This window comes from Scleropages formosus, chromosome 8 (assembly GCF_900964775.1).
Source record: "Scleropages formosus chromosome 8, fSclFor1.1, whole genome shotgun sequence".
Lineage (NCBI taxonomy): Eukaryota > Metazoa > Chordata > Actinopteri > Osteoglossiformes > Osteoglossidae > Scleropages > Scleropages formosus.
In genome coordinates this window covers 23,490,080-23,517,759 of record NC_041813.1, presented here as the reverse complement: position 1 = coordinate 23,517,759, position 27,680 = coordinate 23,490,080, and the positions used below count along the sequence as shown (strand labels likewise).

Genomic DNA, 27,680 nt, shown 5'->3' with positions numbered 1-27,680 from the left:
ACCTCTCACTCTTGATACTATAGGTAGCTACTCATGTAATGTGCTGTAGCAAAAAAAAAAAAAAAAGGTAACAAAAACAATCTGCTTCGACAGACATGTCTGATGTTTGTATCTACAGCTCTGTCTTCTGAGAACTGCACTTTAACACCTTGAATTGTGCTTTGTTTTGGAAAAACCATCTACTAAAAAGAATAAATTTGAAGGTACATACTTTCTACTTCTTACCGACAAAAACAACTAATAAAATTAGTAAGTTAAGGCTTGATTTTTTTTTGTGGCAAGTTCCATACCATACGATCATGACAAAAGCTTACTTTTTACTTTGTGGTACACGTCTTGCATAATATCCTGGAAGTTGATCTTTAAATAGTGGGCATTAATCCGACATTAATAAAAATGGAGACTTGAGCTAAATAACCTTACATCTAACAACCTTTCAAACAGGACCTGAGGCAAGTCAAAAAAAGGGAGTCGAAGGGTAAAGCTAAGTAAACAAAAAATTGTTTAAAACCTACAATAAAATGAGCATTCCGGGCAATAGGTTTATTGAGAGCACAAAGAAAGATGACAGAGGGTGTGTTTAATTTCCTTTTCTTTGAAAGGAGCTTGGCTTTGTGTGTACAAGAATATATCGGAAACTAGATGGAAAATTTAAAAAATTAAGAGACAATTAAGGACAAGTAACACTCTACAAACAAACCACTCGGAAGGAATTAGTCCTTTGAGAATAAGAAGGCCCCTGCCCAAATCCGGTCATATCTTTAAACTAAGAACCGCAATTACTGAATGAGCTCATTTGGTAAAAGCTTGTTTTGATGCACTTTTTAATTGGAGACACTGACTCAGTGTTTCAATCCTAAGCTGCAAAACTCTGACTCACACTGAAATGAGCAAAATGAAAATGAGAAAATGCAAAAACATTAATTAAATCAGGAAGCAAACTGATTTTTTTTTTACTTAAAGCAGATGATTAATTTTTCTTTTATACAATTATAAATTATAAATACAAAGAAAGCAAAATGTGTAAATATTGCAATACTTTTTGAAACCTTGATACTTGCGGCTTAAGTACCACAAACACTTGCCGACTGCAACAACCACTTTAAAACAATGGGAAATACAACTTTTTTCAGAAAAAAATATTTTTTCCATGTCATATATTCTGTAAAATATAAAAAGATGATTTTTCATTTTATAAGTTTCCAATCATCTAGTTTAGGAATATAATTTTCATCTTGCATCTAAGAAGCAAATTGTATTTTGACCACTTGTATATGTATATGTAAAAAGACAGAGTATATCATTCAAAAAATGCTTCCTGAATTAGAACTTAGCACAAGATTTGTGTGTAAAAAAAATTCAACATTGCGTGACTTGAGTGGAAATCCTGCAACAGCCCTAAACCAAGTCAACAAATGTAAAACAACGCGTGAGGAAATTAGCATGGACATCCAGTCCTGACCCGAATGAGGCTGAGGTACAGCCTTCATGCTCTATGTAGTGCTCATCCTCTCGCTGTTGTTCAAAGGCATCATATTCATTGTCACAGAGATCATGAAAAAATGGGATAAAACAACCAAAAAGTGTTGTGCACATGAAAATCACATTTAGCTGATGCTTTTCCCCAAAGCCAATTACAATGTTAAGGTCACAATTAGTTATCAAAAACCATAGGCTTCCGCGATTATAGTCAACTGACTGGAGGTTTTGTTCTTTTGGATTACACCGCGTATGGGACATTGGTGCCGACGTTTCGCTTCTCTTGCTGGAAGCATCGTCAGGGTGTGACCACATCTTGTGGAGGTTAAATGTGAAATGGCGTGTTTGATGAGGAAGGGTGTATTTATGGGCGGGAATGGGGTCGGAGGTCATATCGGGTGGTCCTAATAGGTGGTGCCCCCACTGTGTTTTCCCATTGCGCTGTTTCCTTCATATCGCTGAACCGGGTTTTAATGAGAGGTCTCAACAATTTAGGCATCTATTCAGAGTATTTTTTGCCGCGTCAGTTCAAGGTAAGTACTTGGATCTACAGTAGCAGGAGTGGGACTGCAGGACTGAAACACTACTTCACCCACTGAGTCATTAGTACGTAGAAGCATTAAGTATGTGGACGTGTTTTGTGGAGAAAGTTATATTTCAATAACAGCATTTTGCAAATCATTTCAAACATGCAGGAGAATACACAAGTTTGGATGTTACATTTCATGAGTCACAATAAGTGAGCAAAATACTTTAAAGCACTTCCATCAATTAAAACATTTTGGTGGTTGGGGCAGCTGGTAGTACAATAGTTTGAGCTGCTGCCCTTGGGTGCAGAGGTTACAGGTTCAAGTCTTACTTCAAGCTGTACTACTCTTGAGCAAGGTACTTACCCTGAAGTTACTTAAATAAAATTACCCAGATGTATAAATGGGGGTGCGAGTGTGCCTCGGTGGGGACGGGTACAACCGTTGCTTTGGAGAAAAGCATCAGCTAAATGAAAACACGCATGTAAATGGTCAACAGATTAGAGCATATTTTCAAGGGGCAAGTAGTTTTGATCCATTGTGGACAAATCTGTGTGTTTCACACAAGGCAGCTACTGTACTTTGGGGATTTTCCCCCGAACATCCATCTTTTCATTAGTCAGAGCCAAGTTCCTTTCTTAGAGCAAAAACATAAACTGACTTCCACAAGAGATCACACAAGAAGAAAACCAAACTCCACGGGTGTCTCTCTCTTAATAGCTTTCCGACTTCAGGTGGTGTACAAGCGTACAAAATGCCTTCGCCCGAAGTATTTGACATAACCTGTCTGCTGGCACAATCTCCTTTTCGAAACAAAAACACCTCAGTGCTAGACTGACAGAATAGATTGGTAATTAATGCACTGGAAACCAGTAAAAGAAAACCATCGCCTTGGGCACTTTGACAAAGTTTTCGGCATCTTGAAAAGGCAAAACAAAAGTGTGAGGTAGCTGAAGGAACAGACGAGCATTGTTTGCAACTGGCAGATTAAGTTTTCAAAGATCTGGCAGCACAGAAGCTGCCTGGCCCGGACGAGTGGGTCCAGATGAGATGCCTGGTGGGAAAGCAAACCCGTCAGCTGCTGAAGGGAGACGTTCTAGGAGGACGGAGGGAGACAGGAAACAACACGGAGATGACATGCTACCTAGAACATGGTCTGCAGCCAGGACCCTCCGTTGTCTACGACTTGGCAGGAAAGGCACCAGCCAATCAAGTAACAGCCCTAAGAGTGATGAAGCACCGTCTTAACACCAAGGACAGATGACTGATTTGAACGTTCCATAAAGCATTGACTTTTTTGGGCAAAATGAGAAGCGACTCAAACGATGAATAGTAGGACACCCTTATCTAAGCCGTATCCACACTTCAACATTTTAATAGAAGCTTCCATCAATATGTAAAGGTGCTCCCATTGTAAGGCTACAGGGCTACAGAGTGTCAAACACTGCTGTGAGCAGCATGGGACCCCTCAGGACAAAGCCTTGCTTCCTTTCCTGTTTACCCAGGACACTTCAGATGTATCTAATAAAAATAATTTCAATTTGTGACCTCCACGCAATTTTAAAGACCCAGAGTAAACTAAATGTGATATGCACTGTCATATGTGAATTACAGTCATTCTTGAGTGCATGAAATGCTGCTAATTTCAGGTTTTAAGTAGAGAAATAAGAAGTGCGATAACATGTGAATGAGTACAAGTCTATGCTGGTCATCGACTGCAGCTCCGCATCCTTGCTCAACTCCACGGAGGAACAGAAAGAACAGACAGTTATGTGGCAACATGATTTCATATCATACTGTTCATCTCTTCTGCCATTACCTCGTTCAGAATGTGTGGTTTTGACAATATGTGAGTACTTACCTCAACACGTACTGCTCTGAATGCTGCCATGTTCAGAATGGCCTGTGCTTCCTGCTGCCAGTGCTAATGACACTTCTCGAAATTCTTACCTCCAGCTTGCCAACATTTTAAGAAAGCCTGGATTCTTTGCCGTTACCATGCTACATAATCCAGACAGAACTGTTCCTCCAAGATGACTGCATGTCCATGGTATCCACTGCCTTCTCCTTCCTGAAGCAAAACCACCTCAGTTAATTTATCTTGCACATGACATCTAACAGGGCATCCACAGGACAAATCAACAGCTCAAGAATTCAAATTTGTAGCTCCAAAGTGATCAGATCTGAAATCAAAACTTGTTAGGAACTTTTCCACAGCTAATTATGAATTCAGCTACTTTCAGTCTTGTTTTTCTCTTCCCCCCACCTTTGCACAAAAGACAGTTTCAGTAATAATTTCAGACCCAGGCAAACTTATAGGCAATACAGACTTAAAACCTACGACCGAGAACACGGTGTTCTCCATGACATCGGTAATGGACAAAGTTATAAACTCCACAACAGCATATCAAATAGGGCTTAAAAATACATAATCCCAGTATTAACATAACTTGTTGATATATGTAAAAGCTGTGCACATTGTAGTACCATCATTAGGATTGGGCATGACAGAGAAGTATTTTTTTAAATCACTGTTTCTAAAAGATAATTATATGCAAATGGATAATTTTAGAAAATGTAGAAAGATTTTCATGATTTTCAAAAGAAATTTCAAAATGAATTACAAATTTTGTGGAAATTATGTTAAATACTCTTCAGCAATATTAAAAATGTGTTATATTTGTATTCAGCAGTTCTGTCAAACCCTTGATGAAGGTGCGGAATCAAAATTATTTTAATATAAAATACATTTATGAAAAAACATGGCATGGTGTGCAGCTGAAATGAGTCAGTAGTAATGGTGTGTGAAATGAAACTGACTGTAGCTTTATTTTTCAATATTAGCTCCATTTAAACCAATTCCCCCACACCTTCTGTAAAAAACTAATACCACAGCGTGGTAAGATCCCAGTAAAAAAAAAAAATTTGCTGACAACCAGCACAATGATAAAACCTTCTCACTGCAATATCTTTCTTTCCATTGCTACTGTTATTTTGGGAGTACATGAATTGCTTCTACGGCACTGACCATTTAGTGAGGACCTTACAATTTACAAAAATTGTTTATAAAACTTACCAAAGAACTGACTGACATAAAAGCACAGTTGTGCCAGAACATTTCCTGCAGTTTCAAATGAGTTATTTGTTGCCAGTGGCAAAGCAATAATTTATGTAACTTTAAACTTCTTCACTTATTTACACTTGTCCAAACAAAGCAGCACCCTACAGCAGAAACAAATACTGGCAAGTCTTCCAGAGAGTTGGTTATTTACTGGATTCAAAAATGTGAGAATGGCTTGAACCATGGGCTAAGAGCCTGGGTAGATGTACTGTTCGGCCCTATAAGGAGTCTGTGCCCTGCGGTCAGAAATAATTGTACTTTACTGATCAGAGCAATATCCTAGGATTTGCTGCAGTTCTTTTTATAATATGTGTCAAAAGCGCCAGGCAATGCACACTTCCAGCACTGTGAGGAACCTGAACTGTTTCATCTTCCATAAGCACCTGAACTGCTGAGTTTCTCTGAAGCTGGAAAGAATGGGAAACCTGCATATCAAATTTACTTAAACACATTATATACATGCACAGACCTTTTTTGTGCAAATGGATTTATGTGAACAAAATATTAAATAACTAATGTGCTGAACTGGCAAGACAAGAATAAAAAATTGGGCCTCTATCAAATGAAAGCACATTAAAAACAAAAAACAAAACATTAAGCAAATAGAACTCGGTGGCTGTGTTCAGAACGAGAACACAGGAGAAATCAATTGTGTTGGCAGATCTGTGGACAGCAAGACCCACAAGAGCAATAAAAAAGAGGAAAGAGGGCTTTCTCAGTTGTGCAATGCCCCTGAATTCTGCAGCCACATTTATATCTAAGGAGGCCAAAAGGTAATTCTGTGAAACAGTTAGCAATGGACTGCTTTTGGAGTGAGGTAAGGCCAGTTAAAATTAGGTCTAGGAGTCAAAGGAGACACAGTGTCTTTCCATCTTCAAGCAGCTCTTTAGCAAGAGGCTAACTATATCTAGTGCTTACGATCCAAGCCTCGCTGTTTTAAAAATCAATTGCCATTTCCGAGGCCAGCTGCCAGTTGCTAATGTGATGACAAATGATTGCAATAATTTGGAAAGCCTGTCCCAAACTGATGGCTGTCCCATGTCTTGTAAAGGGGGGGACTCCAAGTTTATAGCTGCCCGCTCACCCGGTCAATGAAAGGTTTCCCTTCCGTTCCTCAAGTATTTACTTCGTTGGCAAACCAAATAAAAAAGGCGTTCTTAGAAACAATTTTTTGTGGTCTCCAGACCCTGACTGCACAAGCTATTGTAGGACGCGTTAGAAATGACTCATGGAACATATGAAAACAAAAAAAGAAAAGAAAAAAACCCACATGAAGTCATCCAAGATATATTCCACAGTCCATTAATGTGAAAGACACATTTCCAGGACGAGGTGAATAAACCCTGGAGGGGATATTAAATAACAAACACAAAAATAACAATATAACTGAAAACAAACAAAACAGAAAAAAGATCCTCTCCGGTAAGACATAACTTTGCTCAACTTGAATTTTTTTTAAAAGAAATCTGCAAAATATTTTCTTACATTTACTTTTTTAACGTAGTTCATATAACCCATTTCAACGTCTCTATAGCTTAATTTTTCAGCGTACCAGCAGATGCAGTATATGAGTTTAAAACCTGTACAGCGACTAATAATAAAGACAAAAGTCAACTCGTGCCAGTCTTGAATAAATGTCTGCTCCACACAGTAAGTTTGTTATGCTGCAGTTTCTATAATCATATTCAGTTTTAGTTAACGGATTTTTTTTTTCGTTTTAGTTGTTTTATTATATACTGTATATTTTGATATGTTGTTATTTTGCTTCATAGTTTGCACACTCAAATAAAATGCAATGGTGTTGTGTTGGCTAGAGAGGTAAATTAAGGTTCTTGATCTCGAGTCACGGAGAGGTATGTTGGATTTTGCTCTCTGTGGCTTCAGAGGTTGGTTGGACTGGGTCCTTGTGTACAGCCGTTGTAATACACGCATGGGGCGTAACATCTTGCCCTGTGTATCTTAAATGGCTTTTTTATGTTGTTATTTTGCTTCATAGCTTGCATAGTCAAATGAAATGCAACGGTTTTGTCTAAACTAACATGGAACAGCACTCAAGAAAACTAAACAAATCAGACACCAATGCCTATGCTACAGCAATAGGGTGATTCCTATGTAGGCATGACGCTGAGAAGTTGGTTCATGCTTTTGTTTCAAGCAGGCTGGGCTACTCTAATGCTTTATTATCCTGTTGTCCATACCAGACTGTATCCAGGCTACAGTTGGTACAAAATGCTGCTGTGAGAATTGTCACTAGAACTAGAAAGTATGACCATTTAACACCGGTACTTAAATCGTGGCATTGGCTCCCGGTCGCATTTAGAGTGATTATATTATTTAGAGTTGATTATAAAATCCTACTTTTGACCTATGAGGCATACATGGCATTGCTCCGGTTTACCTTTGTGAGATTATTGATTCTTATATCCCAGGACGATATCTTCATTCATTGGATGCACGTGACCTTAAAGTACCTGTGATCAAGAAGACCTCAGTAGGAGGTTGTGCCTTTAGTTACAGAGCACCTAAACTGTGGAATAGTCTACTGGTTACTGTGAGAAATGCCCCATCTGTCTCTGTCTTCAAATCCAGACTAAAGATTTACATGCTCACTCAGGCATTCCACCTCGAAAAGCAATGCATGTTAAACTGACTTGTTTAACTTACAAATTTCTAACTGTTCTTTCTTCTTGTTAAGCATTGTCTCCCTACATGAGACTTGAGGAGACGGGCCAGCGGTCACAGATGCATCCCACGCTGGCTGAAGATGATGACCAACTGCCATGATGGACGAGACACATCATGCTGAGCTGGGGATTCAACCTACCGTATAGCAACAATATCATTATTACTTGGAAACCGACTTAGAACTGTTACTTAATCTAGAATGCCCAGGAGGGGTGGGCAGCCACTGGCCCTTGGACCCCCAGAAGTTTTTTTCTCCCTCGATTTTCAGTTGGGAGCTTTCGTTCCTTTCCTCAGTAGCCAGTAGGCATACTTACAGCCCTATAAATGTATTATATTACGACAGTGGTAGTCAGCTGTCTTTGTTTTTCTTCCCTTATGCCTGTGTTAAAGCGCTCTGTGTCACTGCGTGAGAAGAGCGCTCTACAAAAATTAACTGAATTGAATTGAATTGAGTGTCTCTAATATGTACAGGGGCGATTCCGTGATTTTTAAAATGAGGTGGCACAGCCTGGCCTGGGGACCAAGAACCAGACTCACTCAGAGGGGGCCCCCACGCATGCAGCCATGCAGCCATGGCATGAAGAGGGAAATCAGAAAATTCGACCAGAAATATATATAAATGTATTATAATAATTTATATATATAATATATATAATCAATCAATATTACAGATAAAGACTTTAATATTTGTCTATTTTCTGTTTATTTGGTCGTGCACCGCTGCCGAATAAGTAATAGCTATTCACTAGTGTGCCGAAGTTACGTTAGCTAAGCTAACTAAACTAGCTATGTAATATGGGACTTTGGGGAGCTGCAGCATGGATCCTCTTTACTGGAGGCTTCAGTAGCCTTCCGCCGTCGGTGGGCTACATCATTCACCACTGTTGCTGTTACCTGGAGTTCACCTCTGCGAACGACAACGCCCCAGTCAGTCCACATATTTTAAAATATATAACTGTATGCGTTGATACCGCTAACAGAAACGCGGTCTGTGCTTCAGTCGTGTCTCTCTCCTCCTGATGAACGCGGTACTGTGATTCCGCATCGCAAATCATGCAGTTATTGACAGCGCTCTGATCCAATGGTGTTGGGCATTTCTAGATTGACAGTACTCTAGCCCAATGCCGGTTGGGAGGCACGAGATTGACCAATCGGATTTCTGGGAGGCGGTGCCAGGCCGTGCCACCCTTTTAGACACGCCCTTGAGTCTGTATCCATCTGCTCGTTGCATCACACTGCTTTCCAGATTGATTCCGTCATAAAGTGATCTTACAAGGATGTCATACCTGACCGTGAAATGAGCTCATTGATTTAGAAAGGTCGCTTAAAAAATAAAAAATAAGGGGGTTAATATTATCAATATTAGCTCAAAAAGTCTAATAGTGCCCTGACTGTTTCCCAAAGTGAAGCTTTATGGTATTTATTTTTGCTGAAAAATTATTAATTCTTGAAAAGAACAATAGTACTGTTGAAACTACAAACTGGAGGGAATATGAAAAGGATAGCTCACATTTAGCTTTTTAGCTTTCCTGCCATTGGGGAGATACTTAGGTGTGTTCACAAATTACAAACACAATCATGTTTTGTGGCTACCATCTGCACCAAAATTAGACTCTGATCAGTATAATAATTAATGGCAGAAATAAACCAACAAATTCTAAATTTTGAAAGTGCCTCATTAAGCCAAGAATAGGTTTTTAGTTGTATATCGTGAAAGAGCAGATCTGTCCCAGTGAAGCACTCACTCACTGTTGTTTGTCCATGAATATCATTTTCCCTTGTTTTAAAAATATATACATGTATATAGTGGACTCGGGAAATATTGTATATAATTCATTTTTCTCACTCACTTTTCGCACTAAAAAAGACGTAAGGTGTGTCATAAAATATTAACCAAAATGTGCTTTATGTAAGAATTATGTGCTTCTTTATTGGTATAAAGAACATACCGCAATTTCAAGATATTAACCATAGTAGGATCTTTATTAATATTTTGTATGTGTGCTCCTTAATAGTTATGCAAACTTGATTTTTTTTACAGCTTTTTCCTTCTTCTTTTACAAATACTACAGCGAAAATGAAGTGAAAAAAGCTAATGCATTAACAACTTGATATTGTTGTTTGTCTGGTGGTTTTCTTCAAGACAGCTTATTGTTTGGCCCACTGATATGCATCACCGTAATTTCTAATGGTGTGAGTACCTAGAGCAAAGCTGTGCAATTTAAACTTGTGCCCTCTGAGTGCAAGGCTGCAACTCTAACCATAATGCCAGGGGCTGCCCCTAGAGTCTGATGCTACAACCCAGGTGCGACACGAACCCACGATCCCCAGCTATTATGTGAATGGTAAGACCTCCTTTCTCCTGCATGGTCCAGCATAATCATCTTGAAGACGCTTTTGAGAATGGCTGCCAAGGAGAAAGATTGGAAAAATTAGCTAGCATGGCAACTGAGACTCAACACAGTAACAAGGTACACTGTACAGAAGCCACGCAATTTTAAAATGATGAAATGTTGCTGACACGGAAAGTGCAGGTGAAGGAGCCATCTCCCGTGACCTGTGTGATTGGACTCCTGACTTTTTGTACTGTTTACAGGACTACATGAAAACTACCATCTCACTGAGGAAACCTGATGGAAACTTGTTCATCATCACTGCCCAGGCTACTTTAACTACTTTTCCATGGGAAGTCTCTTGGTGCTCCTGCTGTGGAAGCAGCCAGGAGATGCAGGGTTTGAATAGCTTCCCAAGTCAGCCACTATTTAACTGGTCATCCCAGCAAAGCGGTTAACCTCCAGAAGCTTCAGTCCTTCCTACTGTAAAATGGGGTTAAGGCAGCAGAGCCTCTGCACAAGTACATTCAGATTCCCTGTAAAACAATATGCTTTTCATCAAAATGTCCATGCGGTCCCTGCAAAACAACCTTCACAACAAAGGCTGCAGTGGTTATAGGCAACTATAAATTCACTAGCAAAATGAGTTATAGATACCAAATGCAGAAGGCAGGGGTTAGAACCACAGGAAAGATGCAAGTATTAGTAGCCCAAAAGAAAAGCAGTGGAACAATATGATAAAAGAAACATGAATGTTGGAAAATATTGCATTTTACTTTATAGTATATGTTTATGCTATAATATAGCACCAAACTCAGTGCATTTCAGTTTAATTACAACATACACAAACTGAGAGTAAGTGCACACATTGAAGACGACCTCTCTGGAGCACATCAGGTAGAAATTACTTCAGATTTCCAGACAGTAGAAATAGAAATAGAAATTTGAAGGCAAAAACCCTTCTTCACTAACCAGGTAGCAATTGTGCAGAAAATCAACTGTTTCTCATTAGTTTTTCAGGGGTTACATGTCTGATAAGAAATAATATGTTTTGTTTAAAATCCCAGAAAACTGAGATGTTATGTGAAAGTTCTGAAAATACAGCAGCACCACCCAGCCTGAAGAGTACAGTTTGGATCAGTATCAAATAGGGCTAAATATTACCAACCATATGCAAAGATACAGGACAAAAACAAGGAGATATATTGCATATTGGATGATTTTTTTTTTTTTTTCAATCGCCTTCTTTTCCATGACATAAAGAGAGCAGGATTTTAAACTCCCACAAAAGAACATTAAGGTCATGAACTAAGCTAATTTAATGTTGAACATGACTTGGTCTGGACAGCAGAGTCTTGAATAGAAGAGCAGAGCAGAATGACCAAACCCAATGGAGTTAACCACAAATTTCAGATTAGCTGGGCAAATTAGTGAAGCCAGGGCTTGTGAGATGAGCGTAGGTGCTGAGTAAGCCTCTTCCTGCTCCTTGCCCCAGTCCCAAAACGCACCAGTTATCAAACACGTTATACACCGTAGCACATTATATACATGATATACATACATGATATACAGCTGGTAGCGTAGTGGTTGGAGTTACTGCCTCTGGACCCTATGTTGCTCCAGTAAAAACTACCCAGCTGTAAAAATGGGTAATTGTAGGTAGATTAACACTGCAAGCCTCTAAATGAATAAATGTAAATGTATACAAACTATGTACTAAGGAGCAATGTAATGGTAGACTTGGGTTTGTTCAAATATTAAGCAATCATGGCAATTTTCTGCAACAAACCCTGACAAATGTTGACAATCACCCTTCACAAATCACTTGGAAAGCAGGAGCTTAACCATGCCCTCTCCCCAATGATCCAAAGATCCATTTGCAAGGATCCATTCTGAATCTGATCGAAAAGCACATCCTGGAGAAAGTGGCCGAGAGGACCCTCTACAGCCCCTATATTAATGTGTGCCATCTTTGCTCTGTTTCATTTTCAACCCGTGAAATCTTTACAAGATGCTGAAAGAAAGACAGGAATACTCCATGACCCTTTCTGGAGCTAATTTACAGTGGTCCCTGCGAGAAAAGTTTGAATGTCTTCAAGTAACGATCAATGACATGCGTAACTGCACACAGTATTTATATTACACCGTCAAAATGGTTTAACCACATTTAGATTGCTCACTGGGTCCAACAGACTTATTCCAGCGGCACACTGTGTTTCAGATACTCGGAGCAGGATTCAGATATACTACTTTTGGAATGTAAATTGTTACCTTACGTAAAGGATTCTAAAATTAGCAGACGTCCTAAGATACTTTCCAAAACAGCCTAGTAACCAGAGTTCTCGATATTAAAATCCAGAGGAGGGGACAGATGTTAAAAGCACACTGCTAATATGTAACCCAATTTGTTTAAAACATTTGGCTTTTTGATTTATTGATATTTCTGAGATCTGGAGAAAGTGATTCCATTCCATTAACTACATGCTGTGATTTATATTTTAAAAACGTAGGACTAATATGTTAGCAGATGCAAAGTGAACTTTAAGCTACAGAACAATAAATTTGGCCAACGCTGAAAAAAGAACAACTGAACAACTGAATGTTCGTTTTGTACCATTACTGATTCATTCTTCCCTTTCACTTGTCAGTAGGAGTCACAGAGGGCACACGGCTGCACCTCGGAATGCATTTTATGTCTTTTTTCCTATATGAAAGTACTTTGCTTCCCCATTTCCGTTCAGGTTACTTTTCCGATGCTTACAGTGAGCGCAGCGGAGCTTTGAAATATGCGCAACTCATATCACAGAAAATGCGTACTATAAATTGCACAAAAACATGTACAGAAATTGCAGAGAATACATTTAAACTGTTTTGTCTATGACATACTTTGCCCTTTCTTCCCATTGTCACTTTTTTATATTCCTTTTATGTCCCTTTTGTTTGCTTTTAGTAGCCAGAGGCATTATAAACACCTTTCAGGGGCATTAAAGCATATGACAACTATAGCAAGACAAACACTTCCAAGGCACTGTCTCAACCACACGGTGTGCTTGTGTGTTCTTGTGTGTGCTGCTCTCCTCCATTATAGCATCGAGCATGTGATTTTGTCATCTCAGGATAATATGTCTTAACTAACCTGCGGTAATACATGACACAAAATAAATATGCATAAAGCAATTTACTTCTACTCCCTCAGTGCAAAAGTGAAGAATGTCAGGGTGTCTCTGAAATGCTTGTATGTAAGATTTATATGTGAGAATTATTTTCAACAATAATAATCGCTGTCCATACAACCTAATTCAATTGAACTTTAAATCTGGGGAACGTCAAAGTTACGTGATTTTTAATTTCATTGCTGATGTGCTAAGAAGATGGATAAATTAATGTTATGGAAGAAGAGGTTGTAATCGTCGCAGTAACTCTTTTGCAATCCTGTGTTTATTTCCTCATTCTGTTTCTCATTATACAATTAACAATGAAATACAATGTCAAAAAAAGCATGTCACACTTGCTTCTCATCGTTAAATTTAGGGATTTAATATAGACATGAAAAAAAAATCAGCTCAGTGGCAATAAAAGTGTTGTAATAACTGAGGAATTGCAATTAACCTTTTGAATTCCATTTATGACATGCGTTCCTAGTCACTGTTGTCTTAGGATCAAAACTGGGTTAAAATAGCTCACAGAGACATGTAGCTCTGGATTTCTAGTTTAGAAAGATGTGAGCTGTTACATCATTTAATAAAAGTAGCACTTCTCAGACATTACGACAAACATTTCATGGATTTACAGACCATTTAAACTGAGAAAACACAGTCTCTATGTGAATTTTCATGTTTTTCCTGTTTGCTCTTTGCAATCGGCTTAAAGAACAATTCGTGTTTCAGTGCATATTTACCTATAATTGTTTTTTTTTAGTTCGTGCCCTGAAAAATTGTAAAGACTGTTAATATGGTCATGCTAGCTCAGTTTGGTTAAATGCAAACCTGCTAAGCTCAGTACTGTGACTTGTTAAGTGTCGTTCTCGTTCGGAAATGTCGCAGGCCCATCTTCATCGCTTTAGTGATACTATGATTTACCATCTTCCATCAAGATTATTCCCAAAAGTGGCCCTGCTACAGAAGATCTGAGTGAGGCATATCTATAGAAACCAAGAAGCTGTGCACAAAATATCAGAGAAACATGATCTGCAAAGCAATTCATTAATAAGCAATAAGGTCTGCCTTTTTATGAGATTAGATATCTTTTGTAAATCTTGAGTTATTGTCATCCTTAGTTCCCTTCCACACCACAACTGGCCAGGGGTAATTTATTTAATGTTATTTCGGACATCAGTTTCATTACCATCATGAGCGATCAGAATAACCTGGTTGACCCCTTACATGAGTCTTCTCCTCCTTATACCACATTGGATTCCTGTTTTATATGAGCTTGTGCCACCCAGACTTTTAAAACATCTATTTAAGAGCATAACAAAAAAGGGAAGCAAGGCTAAATACCAAACCAAAGTATAAAAACTTTGCAAAAACCAATAATTTGTGGTAGTGGTGTGAGAACTGCAAAGCACACAGCAGTTTGGGATTTTGAGCACACATGCACAGCACAGCAGGTAGGTCACTGGAAAGGAAACTGCACTTCTGGTCTGTAGCTTGCCGATTTAAGTCCTGGGAGAGTAACTGATTAATGCTTTTATAATAATTATAAAATGATTACCTGGAATGGAAATAGTAACATTCAATAGCGCAAATGCGCTGGATCAGCACTTATTATTTCCTGCAATGTGACCGTGCACTCACTGTACACTGGTATAGTAACAAGGGCTATTTATAATGTGTAAGGGATATTACCAGTTATACCAGTTAAGATCCAAAAACAAACCACAGAAGATAAAACCAGGCTACTCTGCTCTTCCCATTCATTTATTGCAAATGCAAATGTCAGCAGTGGTGTTACTTGTTCAAGTACTAATTCATTATAGTTCAACTTTTATGATGGGTATTGATAGTAATATTTAAATATGAATAAAACAGATAGATAGATAGATAGATAGATAGATAGATAGATAGATAGATAGATAGATAGATAGATAGATAGATAGATGTCACACCCCCAAACGCATGCCCAGCAACTGCACGTGCATCCAATCCAGGAAACAGGGTATAGAGAGGCTGCCTGGATGCTCCACTCCAGATCACTGAACCTTCTCTGAGAAACCGCAGCGCTTTGTTTGTGATTGCTCCACAGTCCTCACCCTGTTTACCTCCCTGTTCCGGTGTACTTCTTACCTGGCTACTCGACCTTTCCTTTCGCCCTCCTGACTATGGCTTCCACGTACCCCCCTCGAACAAAGATTCAATGACCCTTGCCTATCCCCGACTGTTCTCTTGTCGACCGCTTTGTGGAGACCACAATTACCATCAATAACCTGGCCAGGGAGTGGACGCCAGTCCTCGAACTCTTGGGGGAAAGCCCGGACCCAATACAGATTGAACACGGCCAGCTGACCCCCGAGGAGAGACGGTGCCGGTTCCAGGATAGGCTGTGCCGCTTCTATGGCGTCCTTGTGCACTTCTGCACCTCCTACACGGTTCGTCCCCCGCCGTGATGCCCACCAGGACCTCAAGGTTAGTACGCCCCATCAGTCCGACTCACAGCTAACCGTGTTGGTGGTCATAGCCTGGGAGGGGAACCAGCTGTGTACACGTGCATTGGTGAATTCTGGGGCAACTGGGTGTTTTATGGATGCCGGATGCGCTAAGGCTAATGATGTCCCCGAGCGGGACTGTGACATCACATTACAGATCAGTGCGCTGGACAGGCAGCCACTGGGAACCGGAGTGGTGGAATCGTGCATCAAGGCACTGCGCCTGATGGTCAGGGCATGTCCTCAAGAGGAGCTTGAGTTCATTCTAATCAGATCCCCCGACACTCCTGTCATCTTGGGCTTCCACCTGATTAGTCTGGCATGACCCGGTGTTCTGACGGAGCACCGGAGAATTGGTCTCTTGGGGTGCACAATGTGCACAGTCTTGTCTGCACCTCCCCTGTTGAGCCCCCTCCGTAGAGAGCCCAGAAGGAGCACAACCAGTGGAGATTGCCCCTGAGTATCACAACCTCAGTGATGTGTTCAGCAAAGCCTGGGTGGTGGCCCTTCCCCCTCGCTGGCTATGGGATTGTACCACAGACCTCCTACCCGGTGCCTTGCCGCCTTTTGGTCGGGTGTATTCTCTCTCTTCAAACAGAAGGTCATGAGGGCCTACATCACGGAGGCATCATCAACGTAGGCATCATCCGGCCCTCCACGTCTCCGTCCTCGGCAGGTTTTCTCAATTGACAAAAAGGACAGGGGCTTGCGCCCCTGCATAGACTACCAGGGGTTGAATGCCGTCACAGTCAGGTACCCCCATCCTTTACCCCGATCGCAGCCACTCTACGACGGGTGAATGGTCGGACAGTTTTTACCAAGCTCGACCTCCCGAGTGCATACAACCTGACCCGGATCCGTGAGAGAGATGAATGGAAGACGGCATTTAGCACCACCCTGGGCCATTACGAATACCTCGTTATGCCGTTCAGCTTGTCAAGTGCACTCTGTGTTTCAGGGTTTTGTAAATAGTGTCCTCGGCGACCTAGTCAATGACTATGTCCTAGTTTATCTAGATGACACCCTTATTTTCTCTCATACCTGGGAACAGCACGTGCGGCAGGTAAGGGCAGTACTGAAACGGCTCCTCCAAAACCACCTCTATGTTAAGGGGGAAAAATACTTCTTTCACCAGCCACAGGTGTCCTTCCTCCGATATATCCTGAGCAGGGAAGACGTAACCATGGATTCCACGAAGGTTCAGGCTGTGTTGGAGTGGCTGAGCCCAAAAAATGTGAAGGCCCTGTAGTGGTTCCTGGGCTTCACAGACTTCTACCAGCGGTTCATCAGGGGGTTCAGCTCCATCGCAGCCCCCTCCCGCAGGTAAGGGGGCTCACCTGGCATGGACCAGAGAAGCCCAACACGCCTTCAGGGAGCTCAAAGACTAGCTTACATCAACCTCCAGCACCCAGGCCACAATTTACCCTTCGTGGTGGAGGTGGACGCTTCCGTAGTGGGGGTCGAGACTGTGTTGTCTCAGAAGCAGGGTGACCCCTCCCAACCTCCATCACTGTGCCTACTTCTCGTGCAAGCTCTCCCCAGCCGAGGAGAACTACGATATTGGAAACAGGGAGTTGCTGTCCATCAAATTGACTCTGGAAGAATGGCGGCACTGGCTGGAGGGGGCCACGCATCCCTTCCTAGTACTGACCAATCACCGCAACCTTGAGTACCTCCAGTCTGCACGCAGGCTTAACCCTCGCCAGGCCCGATGGGCTCTTCACACAGTTCCAGTTCACCGTGTCGTAAAGTGTGCCCAACAAACACACCTGCATCCAGTCCAGAAGACAGGTTATAAAGAGGCTGCCCGACTCCTTACCCAGCTACTCGACCTTTGCTTTCACCCTCCTGGCTCTGGTTTCAGCGTACGCCCCTCGAACGACAAACAAAGATCCAACAACCGTTGCCTGTCCCTGGATTCCTGTGCGCAGCATGATGATACAGATATGAAGCAAAAATTAAAGTGACTAAAGCAAGTCAATTTTGCTGAAAATAAAAACATAATTTGTTTAATTTTGAGATATTTTCATCTTTCTCCATATTGTTTCATGTCAACTCATCTATATTACTGCTATTGTTTTTCAATATAATGTGAGGCTTAAATTTGATTGTAATAACTATTAGTGATGATCAGCATCCTGTTTATAAATGTAGTAATATTCACAGGCTTCCTGATCAACGGACATTTCCTAATGTTATGTGGAACAAAACAACTTTCCTTACCATTAAGCAGCCTTGAAAATAACTTGCTTGACCTCTTACATCAGCGCTCCATTCCTCAGTCTGAACAACCGAATGCTGGCTTGTGCCATGTGTGAAATATTTTACTATAATATGGATTAAAATCCCAGAGTAATACAACAGTTATTATAGTACTGTAACAAACTTATAGTTTTTCTTTTGCTAAACTCTAGTGGCAGGGGTACATTACCCTGGTTAGGATGGGCAAGCAGCTCCTCTGTTGGTAACATCCACTCACCATCCCGTTAGGTTTCACTGATTTTCCACCACATGAAGGCTACAAAGCTTATAAAAAAATTATGCACATAACATTTTGAGGTCAGAGTTTCAGAATGCTTTTAATATGTTTTATGATGTCACTGGGAAAAATTTGTAATATCGTTATATATGGGCAAAAAGAAAATTAAAAAATATCCCACACTTGTGGTGTAAAAAGAATGTGTCTTTGGCTTGTGATAAATTAAAGATTTTCCTGCATGCATGTGGCTAGGTGGTGTTTGCGGTAGTGTAGCGTGTGTTTGTGTGTATGTGTGCCCACATTCGGCACCAGCAAAGCGGCACCATGTACCCTCGTGAGAACATCGCTGTTGTTTTTCACTCGAAACCCTGACCCCGTTGGATTGTTAATTCCCCCATTATTGCCAGCTGCCTTTGTTTCCATGCACATATTCCTGTGAAACTTTCCCCACTTACAGTACCTGTTCGAAATCTGTTTACGATTAAACCAAACTCTTCTGATGTGTACAGCTGGAATGCAATATGCAAAATGTCCAAGTGTTTCTCCCACTATGCAGATGCGATTTAGGTGTCCAAAAAAAGAACATCATTATTTATCTGTTTTAATTTCCCTCCAACAATGCCGAAAATATTTACTCACCTGATCAATAATTAGGTAACTGTGTATTACCAGGTTATATTTACATTTATTAATTTAGCAGACGCTTTTCTCCAAAGCGAAGTGCATCTCATAGAAAATACTGTTCGTGCATTACATCAGGAGAAAGAGACATAGTTGCGGAGGTGTGACTCTTAAGTACTTTCACCGCGTGCACCGATGTAGCTGCATAAAACTTTACCAGAGTATCAATGATATCCAATTCAGATACTCTCTAAAATATGTACTGTATGTGGCCCTCACTGAAAATAGCAAGGCTTTCCTTTGTCTCGACATTCCCTTTACAAGCCTATTATTTATTGACCAAATACAAACAAATAATACGGAAACATATAGTGTATTTGGAATGACAGACATAAGTGACACTGCCCCTTTTGTACGCGATAAGATGATCGTTGACAAAGTGCTGAATATCAAAGCATTACCAAGGTGACACCGCAACACTAAATTCTCCCATAAAGGCATTTAATGATTAGAATGAATGTGAACGTTAATGGTCACAGATGTAAAGTGGTGAGGGGGTCGCGGTGGTCAGAAGCCTATCCCTGAAGCACAGGGCATGCAGCAGTAACCCAAGCCATCGCAGAGCAAACACGGAGAGTTGTGATTGCTTTTCTGTGTCTTCTGCTGTCACTGAGAACAATGCTGAGGTTGCTGAGCCTAACATCTCTGCACTCCATCAACTCACGGCATTTCTCAGTTTTGACTTCTGATCACGCCGCTCTTTTCTAACGAAATCTGTCGTTGCGATAGATGTGAACAACGCACAGTGTCTGGGGAAAAAAAAAAGCATATCGTCAAATCGTTTTCCACCCAGTGCTGTAAACGGATTCTAGATTTCGAAGAGAACTCTCCTCAAACTCTTTGTTGTCACGACAACAGTACAGCAGAACACTGGAAGATCTGTTCTGCCTTTAATGATGATTTACTTACAGTACAGGAAAGGGACAGGAATAATACAGACTTCACAGTGAATCAACTGCGATCAGCTGGGATTATAATATTATAATATGTGGCATTCAGAACTCAAAAACCAGTTAACTGGAACAGGATCCTCAAAAGTTTATGTCGTAGGCCATAAAAAGAGTGAAAAAATATTTTTATCTTTGTCCACTTAAACTTTCAGCTTTTTGCATTAAGTGCGTAACGGTATAGGTTTTACTTGTACAAGGATCATTTTTTCCTGAAAATCTACTTGTACGGTGAATTCTCAAAAAGGAATTCCTTAATTGCTATTAATATAAACTATCTATAGTCCAAGCTCTTAAAGCAGGGTTAGCTGGTAGCAAAATGGTTAGTGCTGCTGTCCTTGAACCCAAAGGTTGCAGGTTTGAATCGTCCTCTGGCTGTCGTACCCTTGAACGAGGTACTTACCTTAAATTGTTCCAATAAAAGTACCCGGCTGTATAAATGGGTAAATAATTGTAAGCACCTTAACATTTTAAGTTGCTTTTAGAGAAAAGCATCAGCTAAATGAGTGAATGTAATATAAGTTGCATTTAAAATTCACATTTTAAAAACTGAGAAAATGACATTCAAAACCAGGTCCGGAATAAGAGAATAGTGTCCAATAAGGAAATTCTCATAGTCGTTTATAATACCTTTCGGCTGAGCTGTTTGTGAAAATGAACAGTAAATTAAATCACACAAAGTCTTTCATGATGTATTTCTCTTTCAAGATTAGTGAAGTTTTATCCCTTCAGCCTAAACTGATGGATAAAGCTTTATTTTGCCTTTTCGGTCATCTCAGGATCTTTTTTAAGTTTTTTTTTTCTTTTTTGCCATTAGGAGCCACTGTTGTGAGCACTATGGTTAAAAAAAATTAAGATTTCTGAGAGATGCTTGGAAAAAGGCACATAACTAGAAAATAAGTAAGATGTGCTGGAGAAGCCATGCTGTGTGCGGTCCATTTAAATTGCGTGGTGCTGAACGTTACTAAGGCTCGTATTATTAACTTTCTGTTCTCCTAATGAGCTTCTGATGGCTTGTTTTGTGTTGTGAGTTTAAAGGTGAGATCTCCTAATATGAGTGCTCTTAATTAGAAGCAAGAGTGCAGAAGTATATAAAACAGCAACCTTAATATTAATATCTTAATTCAAAAATATTCGGAAATATGCCGAAAACCAAAAACAGGTCATCTTTATTGATAACCAGTTGACAAAGAATTGTTCTTTTTTGGTGTAAGTGGGAATAAAACCTTTTTTCCTACAAGAAGCTGTTTGACTACCTCTTACACATTCCTGCAGTGGTTCACATATGTCTGAATTCGTATGAATCTATTTCCACCACCACAGTGTTCTTCTTCATGACAATCCATGGCCCTGACTGAAACCTTCAGCTTCGGCATTTCCGTAAATTTTAACTATAAGTGTTGACTTAAAAGATTATGCAGCGTTCAGATGGCGCCGGGTGTGATTTGAAACTGGTTTTTCCCGTCACGATACTTAACATGAGACGTCAGGTTTACGCTGTGACAGCGGGCAACAAGTGGACACTGACACTTTGAGACATCAGCCAAGGAAGCATGCTTGAACTATAATAAATACTGTATTTTATCATTGCAGTGCACTGAAAATTACTTCATCATGTCCACAGGTATTCAAAAGTCCTTGGTATTCCTAGAGCCAATGCACAGTTCAACCTTGTCCATTTGCACAGAGTGAACACCACAGCAAAAATCTTCTGAACCCGGGGGTTTGATGGCAGGGAACTTTGATTTTTATTATAGTGAGCTACTCAATAGTCGGCTGCCTGTAACTTATAATGTGGGTCAAACATGAGTTATACAGCTAATTAATGTATCAAAGAGTGTGAAAGTGATTAACTTTGGGGGGGGGGGGGGGCGTGTGCTAAACCAGCCAACCATTTCTGTTGAAATATTTATATCCAGTACAACTGAATTTTCTTGCGTTATAAAATGAAGTAAGACAACTTGAGGGATAACCTAAAACACAAGTGCTGCACTGGAGACACAGTTTATGTCCTTCAGCCTCCAGTGACAGAGCCACATCTGGTCCAGTTCTCCACTCCGCTGGTATTTCACCGCAGTAAACACTGCCACTTGGCGTTCCGAAGCGAACGGTTCTCCCCTTCGAGGAACGCTCTCCCTTTCAGCCGCTCGTTCGTTTGTAGCAGAAAACAAGGACTTTTTCCATTTCAATAAAGGCTCTAATTTGTGTGTTAATATTCTTAACATTCCACCCTTAAGCAGTCTTAAACTGGTCTTAAAACCACACGTTCATACTGTATACTCATCCAAGCTGGACCTAATTATGATTATGTGCACTATATTATCAGAGGGACGTGAAAACCTGTCAGGCTTTGGGGGTCCGAAAAATATACTTGCAGTTGATCTCTATGGAGTTCTACAAACGTATTGGTGGGACTCATGAGACTTGCTTAAACATTTACTACATATACATGTAAAATCACGTTGGTCCTTTAGGTGTTATATCATAAACGCAGAAAAAAACTACAGCTGTGCACAACTAGCCTTGACACAAAAACAAATGCCCTTTATAAAAGTATTACGCCATGTGCTGTTCATGTTTTATGCACATCACCTGAAGCAAAGGTCTAGTTTAACACCAGGTAGAGTCCTGAGGTCTTTTGGCCTTTACAATATTGTATGGCCATCTTTTTTGTTCAATAAAATACAGGATTATCAAATTATCTTTAAAGAATAACAAACATGGTCAAGCTGGCAGTGTTTCGTAACATGTTGTCTGTTTATGTAGTGATTGATTTCATGGATAATGTTGATCCCATTTTCTAAATCTGTCATTTTAAAAAAAAAATCAGTAAACTTAGCATTTTCTCAACGACACGGAATTGCCATTCCCAGACAGTTACTTGAATGCAGTCAGATAGATTTCATATTACAAGCAGCAGAATTCTTCTATACCAATTTCATCTAGAGCCACTAAAAAACTGAACGTTCCGAACATGTTTAACAACAGAATCAATAAATTCGTTCAGTAAATCAGCAGTGAGAAAAGCTCTAGAACATTCTGCCCTTAGCCTATTGAATGTAATGCAATAGTGTGTTGACCAGTAATAAAAGTAATACTGAAATGCCCTATTTTCAGTAGCAAAACCTGAGTTATTCAATAGACACAGAGAAGTGTAACATGTATGCTCCGAGCTGACAGTAATATCTTTTAATTCCTCTACAGGACTGTAAACTTTCATCCTTTTGTTTCCTGGGGACGTGACACCGAACCACGTACACAATTTACTAAGACACATCGGACAACTAACTAAACAAAGCAGCAGGGGGCGTAGTGGTTGAAGCACCTGAAAATGTGGGTTTAAACCCCATCCCTGCTGCGGTACCCCCCATGAAGGTATTTACCCTGAACAGCTGCTGTATAAACGGGTAAATCATTGAAAAGATTATTATCTGACTCTTTAAGTCGTCTTTGACAAGAAGGCGCCCGCTAAATAACCATCTATTATTATTATTATTATTATTATTATTATTATTAGTTGTTGTTGTAGTATAACAGCAGTAATAATATTAATAATAGTAATAATAATAATAATAATAATAATCGTCATCACCATTATCATCGTGATGAAGAAACGGAGAAGAAAAGTTGGCAAGGTGTGTGTAGGAGGGTCATGACGTCACTGGCGCCGCGCGCGCTATAAAAGAGAGAATGGAGGGTCGGAGGAGAGAAGGAGGAGAAGAGCCTGCAGCAGACGGACTGAGCCGCAACCAGCTCGATCAGGATGAATATCTCCCATCTGGTGGCTTGTGGAGTATTGATCACCTTGCTTTCCTTGAGCATAGAGGCGAAACCTAGTTTAACTCCGACACAGCAGAAGGTATGACTTTTTTATTATTATTATCATTGTTATTATTATTATCATGATTGTTATTACTGCATGATGAATACATCCACGGACTCATCTTTCAGCTGTGAACTGCAACCTGTCTGCCTGTTTCTCTGTGTGTGTGTGTGTGTGTGTCCACTATCCGTTGATCATATTTTCATATTCCCCCGATCGAGTATCAATTAACACTTTTGATCACAACAGAAGGAATGAAGGATCTGGGCAATTGCTGTAGCCGGTGGTATTTCACACTAGTAAATCATAGTAAGACAAGGCGGGGGGATCCGATATATCATGATGAATAACACGCAGCCTGGGATGCGATGCTGGGAAATCCTTCAAACTCCCAATCCTGACTCAGGAAGAACCGCAAAACCGGCGTGTCCAAGTTTCAAAAATCGATTAATTCATTCATTATTTAGTAAGTTACCCGTTATATTCCACAGACCCGAAGAGCCTTAGTTTAGGCGGTGACATATCGGGCAAATTATTGATCACGGGCTCCTCATTTCTTCACGCGCCCCACGTTGACTCTGACACGCCGCGATCTCGCGTGTTAAACTCCACAAAGTGCCGGGACTGAGCGCGACGATATTCACTATTATTTACTGAAGGCTCCGCCGGACCCCAGTCGTTCCCCTGCGGGGGGTCAGTCACAGTAGTTTTTACACGGTCTTACACGGCACTCACTGTCCCGCGTGTCGATCCGCGGTGGTGGAGGCGCACGACGCGCTCCTCGCACAGCCGACACTCGGAAACCCGGTGATTTTACGCACCTCAACTCAAGAGCCCCCGCGCGTCAAGCGGACTTTAAAAGTGACGGTACCGGTACAGGTTATTTTTTTTTTACCGTCAAGGTGAGCACTGAAGGGCCTTCACTGGCCACACGAGCACCTGTCTCTTTAAAGGCGCGCGCTGCGGTGGCCGAGGACTGGCGGCCAAGGGGCAGTCGGCGACAAAGGGCACTTTTACCTCTTCCGCGCGCACGTACCTCACCAAAACGCACATCGTCTCCATTTGCGTAACTGTACCTCGGCCCAGACCAACATGCTGCATCACGGGGGTCTTATGAGTTATTGTATTTGTGGTCTGGGATGGAATATTATTATTATTATTATTATTATTATTGCTGTTGTTATTCAGCTGATGCCAAGTGACTTACAGTGCTAGATTCTGAACACTAAGCAACTTAAAATGATTAACTCATGTACAAAGCTGGGTTTTTTTTTTTTTTTCCTTTTTTTAAAAGGAGTAAATCAGGGTATGCACCTTGCTCAAGGGTACCGCAGCAGGGGATCGAATATGTTTATGTTGATTATTTGTTCGTGTGACACTTTTCTACAAAAGCGACTTACGACGTTGCAGGACGCACACTGATTTACCCATTTATAAAGTAGGGTACTTTCCCCTGGCAATTCAGGGTGAGTTTATCAGTGGGATTCGAACCTGGGACCTTTGATTAAGGCGACATTGTGCTCGACTGTCTCGGTAAATGGTGACAGAGGTGGAGAGGAGGAAGATGCAGGACTCTACTATGGTAAGGACAGGTGTCAATGAGCTGATGTCCCTGTCCAGTCTCTTAGGGATCTGCTGGGAGAGGAGCTGTCCGAGTACCTGGCATCTGGCGAGCGGGACAGGAGGCTGGAGAACATCAGGTCAAGAGCACGCCTGCTGCGGGACTTGCGCCTGGACACACGCGCCAAGGGCATGTGGTCCCGCATCCTCAACGACCAGCCCGGCTTGCGGAAACACAAAGTGGGGACCAAGAAGGGAGGCTCCACGTCCCGCGGCGGCTGCTTCGGACACAAGATGGACAGGATAGGCACGATCAGCGGCATGGGCTGTTAGAACGTGCCGGACGCACGGAGGTGAGCACAGCTGGATCCTGCGTGACCGCAGTTTCACCCCTCGCACGGGGGAACTTTCTGGAGCACCTGCTCTCTTAAGGTAGAGACATCTTAAGGGGCCCTCCTGCGGTCCAGCAGCGGCTAGGGGCCACAGCGATGTGCGTGAGAGCGCAATGACCTCTGCTTTCGGGGACAGTGTGTCCAGCAGGTGAAACAGTCAGCTGGACCCAAACTTCTCCTTCACTGCTTATTTCATTTAACACAATGCAGCATTAATTTTTGCACTTAACTCCTTTTTGAATTAACTCTTCACAATATAAGTAATAATTACTGGTATCTCGAATGCAACGGCTACAGAGCAATGAATCAAAGAGCAAATCAGAATTAATTGCAATACCATTTATTAAAGGGCACCAAGAAAAGAAAGGAAGAGACTGATTCACGTTTATGTAGCAGCTGCTTCCCTGTAAAGCAACTTAGAGTTATTTACCCATGTTATACTACAGCGGGGTAACGTTTGTTGGACTGCTTGAAGATGGGTACCTTGATCAAGGTACTGCAGCTGGGGGTGAGATTTGAACCTGCAACCTCTGACTCAGAAGGTGCTACCTGCTGCCCTGTGAAATTATAGCAAAAACAGCGAAGCTGTGTTGCTGAATATTTTAAATATTTAAGGAGGCTGCAAATATTTGACACTGATTAAGCTGTACACTGAATAACGTATAATAAAGTAACTGCCGCCCCCCCAAGGTGGGGCTTATTAATAATGAGATTATGACAGTAGGGCTGAGCCCACTGGTACAAATACAGGCTGGAAAAATATTATGATGATTGACATGGTACCTTTATACGTTTCTCTCCTCTTCGTCAACAGGTTGTTCCTTATTTGCATGCTTTTCAGAGTATATTAGGGGAAAAAATTCCAAAAATGTTTCTTAAAATTCAAACGTTTTTCATAGGGTGATTATGGGCCCCAGCAGATGAACTGGTGGGTTAGGGTTAGGGTTAGTTAGTTAGTAGTGTCACCACTACCGAGGTTTCAGAAAATTGGTGACGTGTACTTGGCACTCTGGTAGCGTGTCAGAAACACCACGGGACAACGGTCCTGAGTAACTGTCTGGTGTGTGTGAGTGTGTGTCATCAGTAGGGCAACTCCTACCTGGGTTCAGTTCTGGCATTCACAGTCTGACAGCTATTTTTTTTTTTTTTTTTACATTTTTTTTAGGCATACAATGGTAGAAAGGTGAACTGAGTGAATCATCATTACAAAAACACTTTTATAGATGCAGCTGTATGATAAAATTTTCATATTCTTCCCGTCTTATTTTTTTTTAGGGCTTCCGGTGGACAATGGATTTAGACAACTTTGCTTTAGTTGGTCTTCGCATGAGGAACCCGTTGTCTTTGCTCGCGAAACAGAGTGTGTGTACAAACAGACCACCATGATCGGCGTCACCCGAAGACCGTGGCCACGCTATGAAAACACTTATGATGAAAACACGCGTCGCCTGACGACGGACAGCGGCGTAGAAACGGAAAACTGCAAAGCTGTATATTGTCGCTGCTGCTGTACATTCATGTACTTCATTCCTGCATAAATGTATTTATGTTTAAAAACTATTTATATGTTTATAAGAAGAGATATTTATAAATTTGAGTTTTATTTATGTAACATTTTGGAATGGATGTAAACTGCAGGTCAATTATGTTTGTAACTTTTTTTTTTTTTTTTTGTCTTAAAAGCTGTAAATGTTTTAGAAAAAAGAAACATTCCACATGCACTTTTGAGTCTCTTCCAAGTTTCTTCCAGGATCAGATCCACTGTGACTTTCGGTCTAACTTTTCAAATGCCAATGAGACACCCAAAAAAACACTTATGTCATTTTCAATGTAGTTTCTCTTATATGCAGTTTAATACGCGTGGTGTCCATAAACGCACACACGAGACAAGCTTTTTTTACCAAAAACGTGCAATACATTTTTATAAAATATGAGTCTTTAAATGACCTTTAGGCCACCAATGTTTTTCTCATTGCAGCACAGAATTAGAATAAGAGTACATACGATAC

At 40.9% G+C, this 27,680-nt stretch overlaps 1 protein-coding gene across 1 annotated transcript; it reads left to right on the top strand.

The window, feature by feature from the left end:
• Window positions 1–23,616: 23,616 nt before the first annotated feature.
• On the top strand, window positions 23,617–27,236 carry nppc (natriuretic peptide C). The gene is made up of 3 exons (XM_018757134.2): window positions 23,617–23,755; window positions 25,340–25,632; window positions 26,947–27,236. The coding sequence occupies exons 1-2, from the start codon at window positions 23,660–23,662 to the stop codon at window positions 25,610–25,612; spliced, it is 369 nt and encodes a 122-aa protein (XP_018612650.1). The 5' UTR covers window positions 23,617–23,659; the 3' UTR covers window positions 25,613–25,632; window positions 26,947–27,236.
• The last annotated feature ends 444 nt before the right edge of the window (window positions 27,237–27,680 follow it).

Bases quoted from the DNA above. Each gene is read 5' to 3' on its own strand.
- nppc (XM_018757134.2), top strand. From the start codon at position 23,660: ATGAATATCTCCCATCTGGTGGCTTGTGGAGTATTGATCACCTTGCTT. The intron at 23,756-25,339 runs GTATGACTTTTT...GTCCCTGTCCAG, and splicing joins TAACTCCGACACAGCAGAAG to TCTCTTAGGGATCTGCTGGG.